The 12721-nt window shown below is 42.6% G+C and overlaps 1 protein-coding gene across 1 annotated transcript in view; it reads right to left on the bottom strand.

Annotated features, from left to right (window-relative positions):
• Positions 1–2857: 2857 nt before the first annotated feature.
• Positions 2858–12721, bottom strand: part of dcaf12 (DDB1 and CUL4 associated factor 12) — a 153422-nt gene continuing 143558 nt past the window's right edge. The window contains exon 9 of the mRNA XM_070862475.1: positions 2858–3536. Coding sequence (XP_070718576.1) covers positions 3378–3536 — 159 coding nt within the window. The 3' untranslated portion in view covers positions 2858–3377. The remainder of the gene's footprint in view (positions 3537–12721) is intronic.

Genomic DNA, 12721 nt, shown 5'->3' on the forward strand with positions numbered 1-12721 from the left:
TAGCCAATTCACGCCTCATACCTTCAAAGTTACCCTTTAAGTTCTGGACCATGGTCTCTGAATTAACTGTTTCATTCTCCATCCTAATGCAGAATTCCACCATATTATGGTCACTCTTCCCCAAGGGGCCTCGCACAACGAGATTGCTAATTAATCCTCTCTCATTACACAACACCCAGTCTAAGATGGCCTCCCCCCTAGTTGGTTCCTCGACATATTGTCTAAAAAACCATCCCTTATGCACTCCAGGAAATCCTCCTCTACCGTATTGCTTCCAGTTTGGTTAACCCAATCTATGTGCATATTAAAGTCACCCATTATAACTGCTGCACCTTTATTGCACGCACCCCTAATTTCATGTTTGATGCCCTCCCCAACATCACTACTACTGTTTGGAGGTCTGTACACAACTCCCACTAACGTTTTTTGTCCTTTGGTATTCTGCAGCTCTACCCATATAGATTCCACATCATCCAAGCTAATGTCCTTCCGAACTATTGCCTTAATTTGCTCCTTAACCAGCAATGCTACCCCACCTCCTTTTCCTTTTATTCTATCTTTCCTGAATGTTGAATACCCCTGGATGTTGAGTTCCCAGCCCTGTTCTTGCATTCAACAACTTCCCCTTAGACTCCACTCACTTCCTCCTCATAAAAGGTGTTGCTATGGGAACCTGTGTGGGTTGTAGCTATGTCTGCCTTTTCATGGGATACATGGAACATTCTTTGTTCCAGTTCCACACAGGTTTCTTCCAGTACCTCTTTTTCTGGTACATTGATGACTGTATTGGTGCCGCTTCCCGCTCTCACCCAGAGCTGGAAAATGTCATCAACTTTGCTTCCAATTTCCACCCATCCCTCACCTACACAAGGTCCATCTCCGACTCTTCCTTCCCTCAACTTCTCGATCTCCATTTCTGGCGATAGACTGTCAACCAGTATCTACCATAAGTCCACTTCCTCCCACAGCTACCTCGATTACACTTCCTCCCACCCCACTTCCTGCAAGAACTCTCTTCCATTTTCCCAGTTTCTTTACGCATCTGTTCCGACGATATCATTTTCAACACTAGTGCTTTCAATATATCTTCCTTTCTCCTCAACTTAGGATTCCCCTTCACCGTGGAGGACAGGGTCATCGACCGTGTCCTTCCCATTTCCCGCACTTCTGCCTTCACCTCCCCCACTCGCCCTCTGTCTCCCGGAACGATAGGGTTCCCCCCTTATCCTCACCTGGCACCCCACCAGCCTCCACATTCAACAGATCATCCTCCGTCATTTCCAGCGCAATGCTGCCACCAAACACATCTTCACTTCCCCTCCCAGCATTCCAAAGGGACAGTTGCCTCCATGACACCCTGGCCCACTCTTCAATAACCCTCAAAATCTGCTTGCCTTCCCACAGTACCTTCCTGTACAAGCGCAGAAGATGCAGTACCTGCCCTTTCACCTCCTCCCTTCCCACTATCCAGAGCCCCAAACGCTCCTTCCAGGTGAAACTGCAATTTATTTCAATTCAGTATACTATATTCACTGCTCACATTGCGGTCTCCTCTACACTACATGGCTACTGTTGGTACTATCACAAGGTGTGCCACCAGAGGGCACAGCAGTGGGAGGCTTGTAGGTTACCTGTACAGGTGTGCCTGGCCTTGTATAAAAGGCAGGCCACCAGGTGTGATCTTCACTCTGGAGTTAACAAATAAAGGACTAAGGTCACTACAGTTCAAGTACAACACATTGCCTCGTGGAGTCATTATTAGATCATCCAAGGACACAACAGGGTGATTGCTTTGCTGAACACCTCCATTCATTCAGTGAGCATGACCATTTAAATTCTTTATTCCACTTCCACACTGACCTTGGCCTCCTACACTGTTCAAGGTTCCGTTGAGCTTCATTGGAAAAGCACTTCATCTTTCGATTATGCACTTTACATCCTCCATTGAGTTCAATAATTTCAGGTCTGCTGTTGCCATTTACAGCTTCCTTAAACCCAGCTTGGTTTTTAAAAAAAAACTTGTCCTATTACCACCTCCTATTGCTTTCCACACTCATCCCTTGTGTCATTTAAATCACTCCTGCCTTTCACCCCATCACAAACTGTCCCTTTTGTTCTCTTCCCTTCCCCTGCCTCTGTACTTGCTTAAAACTGGTTACATCTCTAATTTTCTGGTTCTGATGAAAGGCCATCAACCTGAAGTGTCAACTTGGTTTCTCTCTCCACAGATGCTGCCTGTCCTGATTATTTCCAGCATTTTCTGTTTTTATATACTATAGTACCAAATAATTTTATTTTAGTTTGACACACAGACATTACTATGTCTCAGATGTCACCCAATTAAATGCATCAAAAACTCCATCAAGATATGATTACCCTAATTGTAAAATTCCTTTCTTAGCAAGATTGTTTCGATTATGCTATTTCAATAACAAATATGCTAAAAAAAAAACCTTTAATTTCCAATAGGGACTGTACCAGTATATGCTAGATACTTTTTAATAGGAACATCCATTGCCAGCAAAATGATCCTAAATATTTCTGTGCACCTAATGCTGTAAATTATACAACAGCTAATTTTATACAAAATAAAGTGTGCCTTTAAATTAACGTGTTAAAAGAGTAGCTATTAACTGGTATATAAATTGGAATAGCTGTATCCAACTATAATTATTTTTGATATGACTGCTATTTTAACTTGGTCTCCTTGCTATTCAATACCTCTTTGTCCCCAAAACATTAAGCAATTGTAACCATTTGCCATTCGTTCAAGCGCAGAAGTAAATCCTATCATAAACTTCTGCTCAAGACCCTGAAGTTACAATTTAAAAATGTACAATTTCCATTCATACAGCTTTATTAATAATTTATGAATTTCTTTGGGCATCATTAGGCCTATACTTCAAAACATTCAACATTTTGTTACAAGTAGAATTACAAGTCCATTAGAAACATGGACTAAAAACATTAACATATTTCGATATATGTGAAGGTAATGCATCACTCCTGCACAGAATCAATTAAGTTTTTTTGTATTTAATTGACACAAAGTACCTTTACACACATTACACCCCTCCAAACTTTCACAGAAAATCTGGCAGTGGTCACGCAATAATTAAAGGACCCTATCTCACTATCAGTAGTGAACCAGTTTTAATCTACATACGTTTTCAGTAAGAAACTTGTCAAGAAGGAAATGGAAACCTACTGAGAAGCACTGACGTAAATTAAAAGAAATAAAGGACAGTCATATAGCTGAAACAAAAAATATTGTGTATTTCACACAATATTTAAAACATTGGAAGGATTACTGCAATGTGAAAACCCAAGAAATAAAATGCAACAGATCTACAAATACAGTACATGGCAAGGGGTTATTAGCTCCATAGGCCTGCATAATTTCCATGAAGACCTGAAGGCAGCGGACCCCCTGCAACAAAGAGCTTTGTTCCAGAGGAGTCGTAACAATGTGTATAGACTGCATTCGGGAAGTGGTCGATGTCTGAAAAGTAATTCCTCCATGTTTCATCGTGATTCTGTAAGAATATAAAATAAATCCATCAGAAGAGTCAAATTAAAAGTGCAATGAAAAAGCTAGTCGTCAATTGTAGAAAAGGTCAATTACTAAAAATTAATTAAGAGGAACATTACTGTTACATTAAAAAAAACAGATTTAAATAAATGAGAAATTTAATTGTGTTCTTTCAGTGGCTCAGAGGGCAAGTAACCATCTCTGAACCATATGGGCCAGGAAGATCCCAAGTTCAGTATCTGGCCTGTGCTGAATTAGGTGTGCTCAGTTAGGGAAGAGGTAGGGACACAAGTGGCCACAGCACCTCTCATTTATGAAATGGGGAAAATATTCAGCCAGGGTTCTTTCTCCTGATCACTGTTCAAATTGTGTGTCGACACTGGGTGGGGACAGCATCTGACTCAGCTGTGATGCCTTTCACATTCAATGTTAAGGTTCACAAATGTATCACGGCAATTGGGTGAGGCACTGGATGGCAACTGCTGCCCATGTAACCATACATCAATAAGGGAGTCATCCCTCAAGATATGACGAATAGCAGGGAAAAAAGTTTCAACAAAAAACATTTGAGATAGATTCTTAAAAAAAAATACATTATAATGTGCCCAGAAGTCCTATTAACAACACAGCACATAATGTTTGTGTTACATCCCTGAGGTTTTTGTTAAATGACTGAAGATACTTTGAACAAAGTAACAGGAGCCATGGACTAGTTGTATCTCTAATGCCAGAACCACTGCAAAAATATGAAAATGTTGAACTGTACAGAAATCAACTTGTTTCTTGCTTAGCCCTATAACCAGTATGTGGAACACAGGTTGAATGTGTGTGTTAAAAATGTTAAAATGTGTTACAGCATAAAACACTTCCAAATGCACTTCAGATTAGATACGCCCAGCAAAATTGATATAATTTTGTGCAATATGTTTCACCCCCACCTGATTAGTTAGTCCTCAACATTTAATTTTATCTTCAAAACAAGGATCACTGTCATTGCTAGATATAAAACTGCAAGGTTTAGCAGTTGTTCAAAAGCAATTGACTGTATTGTTTAGCAGACTTTTTACCAGATTTAAGATAAATGGACACCCATCTGTGAATGATGAAACATTTTCCCATTCCTTAATGACTATATACTGTATCTACCAGCAAGTTATTTATGTAACTGCAGCCAAACTGTTAACTATGATTTCACTAAACACTGAAAGAATCGAAAACTCAAAACAGTTTCCAAAAAGCCATGCAACATTAATAAAACAGCACACAAGAGCAGCAGTATCCTCAGCAGTCTAGTTAAAGGGCCTCTTGCTGTTATCCAAACAAAACCAAGCTGTTGCTAGAACCAAGTAGTTCCAACATGCCAATGATTATAACGTTACTTGGGTGTAACATTTAAACTTTTAAGGAACCACTGTACAGCAAATGTTCTTATTTTATTTTTGAATACAAATGCAATTGGACTGTTTGAGGAACTGAAAGATGACATGGGAGTTAACCTGGTCGCATACAAGCAACAATACTGGCTTCAGAGAGAGTTGCTGCAAGTAGACGTACAGCAGTCTGCTATCAATTTTGTCCTGTTATGGCTGAAACAGGATTATTTAGTGGGTTACCTTCTGTTAACCAATAAATAAGGGCATAGAGCATGAGTAAAAAAAAATCAATCTGTGCAAAACATTGGTTAAGCCACAGTTAACTATGTGCAGTTTTCAGTACTCCATTACAAAAAGGACATTACATTCAAGTTGTCTTTATAGGAAGATTCACCAGGATGCTGCCAGGGATGAGAAATGATAGTTCAGGAAAACCTCAATATAGAGAGACTATTTCCACTGGAAAGGCCAAGAGGGGATTTAATAAGAGTTTTAAAAAATTGTGAAGAATTTTGAATGAATAAGGAAATACTCTGGTTGTGGAGCCAATGTTGAGGAATTATCAATTTAAAATTGTTACTAAGAGTGAAGAGGGGTGGGGCGGTTAGGAGAAGTTTCTTTGCACAGAAGGTTTTTGGAACATGGAATGCATGGTTTAGCACTTGTTGAAGCAGGGACTATTGTACCTTTTAAGAGAAAATTGGATAAATATTTAAAGCAGAGGAAGGTACAAAACTATGGGGAGAAAGTGGAGCAATGGGATTAATTCTGGATTGCTCCATTAAAGAACCGGCAGACTTGATGAGCTGAATGGCCTCTTTCTGTGCTGTAAACTTCTTCGGTTCTAACCAATTTCTTCACGAGTCTGTATTTGAATTATAATTGATTGATTTTATACTTGCTAAATTTTTTAAAAAGTGGATTAGAAACAGATGCCAGTGCTTTTTTTTTTGTCCTTCCCTCAATCAACAATTTTCTCCCATTCCTTCCTCTCCTGAGGGCAGTATACTTTGAGGGTAGTTTCAAGTATACCAATTGCTTTCCAGTACCTCACCACCCAAGTGGCCAATGTGCCAGCTAGCTACTTTACCGGGGGGGGGCAATCATAATGAACCCTGATCTCATCCTCACGACATTCACATGCACACTTCTGTAACATTACAGAAGTTACTGTTCTGTGCTGACTTGACTGATCTCGACTAGATGGGTCCTATAATTCCCCTTGGTATGCTTTACCAGGAAGTGGGGGAGACATTTCTAACCTTGGTCATTACCCAGTTATCTGTGCTGGTAATGAGTGCTTGCGTGGATGTTGGGTGAGCAGAGGATTTGAGTCAGCTGCAATGCCCTTCACAATTAAATAACCTGCTGACACCCACTGTCTGGGTTCACACAATACGATGTTTACTTGGACAAGCACCAGAGGGCTGCCTATGCCCATAGAAATATACCCAAGAAAGAGCCAACACCTCCAGGAGAGATGATGTTTAAAGGGGAGAAAATAGGGCAAAAAGGTAAAACTTTGCCAGTTTTACAGGTATAGTTTTTGTAGCATTTTTAATTCTTGCAAACTTATAGAAACATAGAAAATAGGGGCAGGAGTAGGCCATTCGGCCTTCTAGCCTGCACCACCATTCAATGAGTTCATGGCTGAACATGCAACTTCAGTACCCCATTCCTGCTTTCTCGCCATACCCCTTGATCCCCTGAGTAGTAAGGACTTCATCTAACTCCTTTTTGAATATATTTAGTGAATTGGCCTCAAACTTTCTGTGGTAGAGAATTCCACAGGTTCACCACTCTCTGGGTGAAGAAGTTTCTCCTCACCTCGGTCCTAAATGGCTTACCCCTTATCCTTAGACTGTGACCCCTGGTTCGGGACTTCCCCAACATTGGGAACATTCTTCCTGCATCTAACCTGTCTGAACCCATCAGAATTTTAAACGTTTCTATGAGGTCCCCTCTCATTCTTCTGAACTCCAGTGACTACAAGCCCAGTTGATCCAGTCTTTCTTGATGGGTCAGTCCCACCATCCCGGGAATCAGTCTGGTGAATCTTCGCTGCACTCCCTCAATAGCAAGAATGTCCTTCCTCAAGTTAGGAGACCAAAACTGTACACAATACTCCAGGTGTGGCCTCACCAAGGCCCTGTACAACTGTAGCAACACCTCCATGCCCCTGTACTCAAATCCCCTCGCTATGAAGACCAACATGCCATTTGCTTTCTTAACCGCCAGCTGTACCTGCATGCCAACCTTCAATGACTGATGTACCATGACACCCAGGTCTCGTTGCACCTCCCCTTTTCCTAATCGGTCACCATTCAGATAATAGTCTGTCTCTCTGTTTTTACCACCAAAGTGGATAACCTCACATTTATCCACATTATACTTCATCTGCCATGCATTTGCCCACTCACCGAACCTATCCAAGTCACTCTGCAGCCTCATAGCATCCTCCTCGCATCTCACACCGCCACCCAACTTAGTGTCATCCGCAAATTTGGACATACTACATTTAATCCCCTCATCTAAATCATTAATGTACAGTGTAAACAGCTGGGGCCCCAGCACAGAACCTTGCAGTACCCCACGAGTCACTGCCTGCCATTCTGAAAAGTACCCATTTACTCCTACTCTTTGCTTCCTGTCTGACAACCAGTTCTCAATCCATGTCAGCACACTACCCCCAATCCCATGTGCTTTAACCTTGTGTGGGACCTTGTCGAAAGCCTTCTGAAAGTCCAAATATACTACATCAACTTGTCCACTCGACTGGAAACATCCTCAAAAAATTCCAGAAGATTTGTCAAGCATGATTTCCCTTTCACAAATCCATGCTGACTTGGACCCATCATGTCACCTCTTTCCAAATGCGCTCCTATGACATCCTTAATAATTGATTCCATCATTTTACCCACCACTGAGGTCAGGCTGACCGGTCTATAATTCCCTGTTTTCTCTCTCCCTCCTTTTTTAAAAAGTGGGGTTACATTGGCTACCCTCCACTCCATAGGAACTGATCCAGAGTCAATGGAATGTTGGAAAATGACTGTCAATGCATCCACTATTTCCAAGGCCACCTCCTTACGTACTATTGGATGCAGTCCATCAGACCCTGGGGATTTATCGGCCTTCAATCCCATCAATTTCCCCAACACAATTTCCCGACTAAGAAGGATTTCCCTCAGTTCCTCCTCCTTACTAGACCCTCTGACCCCTTTTATATCCAGAAGGTTGTTTGTGTCCTCCTCAGTGAATACCGAACCAAAGTACTTGTTCAATTGGTCTGCCATTTCTTTGTTCCCAGTTATGACTTCCCCTGATTCTGACTGCAGGGGACCTACGTTTGTCTTTACTAACCTTTTTCTCTTTACATATCTATAGAAACTTTTGCAATCCGTCTTAATGTTTCCTGCAAGCTTCTTCTCGTACTCCATTTTCCCTGCCCTAATCAAACCCTTTGTCCTCCTCTGCTGAGTTCTAAATTTCTCCCAGTCCCGGGTTCGCTGCTATTTCTGGCCAATTTGTATGCCACTTCCTTGGCTTTAATACTATCCCTGATTTCCCTTGATAGCCACGGTTGAGCCACCTTCCCTTTTTTATTTTTATGCCAGACAGGAATGTACAATTGTTGTAGTTCATCCATGCGGTCTCTAAATGTCTGCCATTGCCCATCCACAGTCAACCCCTCAAGTATCATTTGCCAATCTATCCTAGCCAATTCACGACTCATACCTTCAAAGTTACCCTTCTTTACGTTCTGGACCATGGTCTCTGAATTAACTGTTTCATTTTCCATCCTAATGCAGAATTCCACCATATTATGGTCACTCTTCCCCAAGGGGCCTCGCATAACGAGATTGCTAATTAATCCTCTTTCATTACACAAGAACCAATCTAAGATGGCCTCCCCTCTTGGTTCCTCGACATATTGGTCTAGAAAACCATCCCTTATGCACTCTAGGAAATCCTCCTCCACCGTATTGCTTCCAGTTTGGCTAGCCCAATCTATGTGCATATTAAAGTCACCATTATAACTGCTGCACCTTTATTGCATGCACCCCTAATTTCATGTTTGATGCCCTCCCCAACATCACTACTACTGTTTGGAGGTCTGTACACAACTCCCACTAACTTTTTTTGCCCTTTGGTGTTCTGCAGCTCTACCCATATTCCACATCATCCAAGCTAATGTCCTTCCTAACTATTGCATTAATCTCCTCTTTAACCAGCAATGCTACCCCACCTCCTTTTCCTTTTATTCTATCCTTCCTGAATGTTGAATACCCCTGGATGTTGAGTTCCCAGCCCTGATCATCCTGGAGCCACGTCTCTGTAATCCCAATCACATCATATTTGTTAACATCTATTTGCACAGTTAATTCACCACCTTATTACGGATACTCCTTGCATTAAGACACAAAGCCTTCAGGCTTGTTTTTTTAACACCCTTTGTCCTTTTAGAATTTTGCTGTACAGTGGCCCTTTTTGTTCTTTGGCTTGGGTTTCTCTGCCCTCCACTTTTCCTCATCTCCTTTCTGTCTTTTGCTTTTGTCTCCTTTTTGTTTCCCTCTGTCTCCCTGCATTGGTTCCCATCCCCCTGCCATATTAGTTTAACTCCTCCCCAACAGCACTAGCAAACACTCCCCCTAGGACATTGGTTCCGGTCCTGCACAGGTACAGACCCGTCCGGTTCGTACTGGTCCCACCTCCCCCAGAACCGGTTCCAATGCCCCAGGAATTTGAATCCCTTCCTGCTGCACCACTGCTCAAGCCACGTATTCATCTGCGCTTTCCTGCGATTCCTACTCTGACTAGCACGTGGCACTGGTAGCAATCCCGAGATTACTACTTTTGAGGTCCTATTTTTAAATTTAGCTCCTAGCTCCTTAAATTCGTTTCGTAGGATCTTATCCCTTTTTTTTTTTTAAAACCTATGTCGTTGGTACCAACGTGCACCACGACAACTGGCTGTTCTCCCTCCCTTTTTTAGAATGTCCTGCACCCGCTCAGAGACATCCTTGACCCTTGCACCAGGGAGGCAACATACCATCCTGGAGTCTCGGTTGCGGCCGCAGAAACATCTATCTATTCCCCTCACAATTGAATCCCCTATCACTATCGCTCTCCCACTCTTTTTCCTGCCCTCATGTGCAGCAGAGCCAGCCACGGTGCCATGAACTTGGCTGCTGCTGCCCTCCCCTGATGAGTCATCCCCCTCAACAGTACTCAAAGCAGTGTATCTGTTTTGCAGGGGAATGACCACAGGGGACCCCTGCACTAACTTCCTTGCACTACTCTTCCTGCTGGTCTTCCATTCGCTAGCTGGCTGTGGACTCTTCTCCTGCTTTAAGACCAACTCGCTACACGTGCTACTCACGTCATTCTCAGCATCGTGGATGCTCCAGAGTGAATCCACCCCTCAGCTCCAATTCCGCAATGCGGTCCGTCAGGAGCTGGAGGCAGATACACTTCCCGCAGATGTAGTTGTCAGGGACACCGGAAATGTCCCCGAGTTCCCACATGGTACAGGAGGAGCATATCACGTGACCGAGCTCTCCTGCCATGACTTAACCCTTAGATACACTTAAATTGGCAACAACAATGTTAAAAGTTACTCACTGTTATAGAAGAGAAAAAAGAAATGAAAAACTACTCTCCAATCACCAACCCCCTTGGCTGTGACGTCACCTTTCTATTTCTTTCTACTTTTTTGCCTTCTCCCTGTAGCTGCACAAGCTCCGCCTCTCCACGCACCTCCTCGACTCTGGGCCCCGGACTCCCTGCTGTGCCTTTTATAGGCCTCTCTCCGAAGTCCCGACTGCCTCACCACACACCTCTCGCCGACTTATTTTTAATCCATTCTTTATTGTCGTCAAGAAAGTTTAGTCTAGTCTCTAATCAGTAAAGTAAGCTTCAGCTATTAATCCTTATAATGTGACTGGATGTAATGGAGAAAGATCTGGTTAATTTGATTGCAATTACTGAGAATTCTTTGGGAAGATAGCATGAACTGCAGGGATATGCGCCATCATTTCAACAATGTGAGGGGTATTAAATTAACCACCAATATTCCAGTTCATTAGCTTACTCAGCAAATCTCATGTTTTGGATCATCTGGATATTACATCAAGCGCCCTAAAACAAAATGTGATATATGCTGGTTATCTTACCTTGTGTATGTGGAACACAGAACCAACAACCCAACAGGAACTTTCCCGTGACCCAGCAGTAAAAAATAAATTAAACAAGTTTCTGCTGCTATTTGTAACAGTGACAACTCCTTTAGCAACAAAACCAAAAAGATCTTCCCCAGGTGGAGCCTTGCTGCTGACAAATGAATTATACACTTCGCCATATATTACATAAAATTTGCTATTGTACACCCGAACTCTAAATAAAGCGATACCTCTTAACATTTCAGTTATCATCAGAATCCCCTCAAAGGATAGTCGTACTGTTAACCAAATTACTCATGAGCTCAAAAGTTCTGTTCTAACTCATGACTGCTAGTTTGGTTTTTGATATAGCCATTCCACTGGTAATCTTGTAGCTGATGTTGATTACGGTTGAAGCTCTGTTCTTGAGCATCCATTATTAATCAATCATCCATTATTGCCGTGAACATCTCCAAGCCTTTGACAGTATCTGGCATAGTGCACTTCTAAACAAGTTACCAATTACCATCACATGGCCTTCCATAGAGGTTAGAAGGTACAACACATAAATTGGCCGTTCAGCTCAACCAATCAATGTAGGAGTTTACCCTTCACGTAACATAAGAACACAAGAATTAGGAACAGGAGTAGGCCATCTGGCCCCTCGAGCCCACTCCGCCATTGAACAAAATCATGGCTGACCTGGCCATGGACTCAGCTCCACTTACCCGCCCGCCCGCTCCGCGTAACCCTTAATTTCCTTATTGGTTAAAAATCTATCTATCTGTGACTTGAATACATTCAATGAGCTAGCCTCAACTGCTCCCTTGGGCAGAGAATTCCATAGATTCACAACCCTCGGAGAAGAAATTCCTTCTCAACTCGGTTTTAAATTGGCTCCCCCATATTTTGAGGCTGTGCCCCCTAGTTCTAGTCTCCCCGACCAGTGGAAACAACCTCTCTGCCTCTATCTTGTCTATCCCTTTCATTATTTTAAATGTTTCTATAAGATCACACCTCATCCTTCTGAACTCCAACGAGTAAAGACCCAGTCTCCTCAATCTATCATAAGGTAACCCCCTCATCTCCGGAATCAGCTTAGTGAATCGTCTCTGTACCCCCTCCAAAGCCAATATATCCTTCCTTAAGTAAGGTGACCAAAACTGCACGCAGTACTCCAAGTGCGGCCTTACCAATATCCTATACAGTTGCAGCAGGACCTCCCTGCTTTTGTCCTCCATCCCTCTCGCAATGAAGGCCAACATTCCATTCGTCTTCCTGATTACCTGCTGCACCTGCAAACTAACTTTTTGGGATTCATGCACAAGGACCCCCAGGTCCCTCTGCACCTCAGCATGTTGTAATTTCTCCCCATTCAAATAATAGTCCCTTTTACTGTTTTTTTCCCCCCAAGGTGGATGACCTCACACTTTCCGACATTGTATTCCATCTGCCAAACCTTAGCCCATTCGCTTAACCTATCTAAATCTCTTTGCAGCCTCTCCGTGTCCTCTACACAACCCGCTTTCCCACTAATCTTTGTGTCATCTGCAAATTTTGTTGAACTACACTCTGTCCCCTCTTCCAGGTCATCTATGTATATTGTAAACAGTTGTGGTCCCAGCACCGATCCCTGTGGCACACCACTCACCACC

Source organism: Pristiophorus japonicus, chromosome 2, assembly GCF_044704955.1.
Source record: "Pristiophorus japonicus isolate sPriJap1 chromosome 2, sPriJap1.hap1, whole genome shotgun sequence".
NCBI classification, from domain to species: Eukaryota; Metazoa; Chordata; class Chondrichthyes; family Pristiophoridae; genus Pristiophorus; species Pristiophorus japonicus.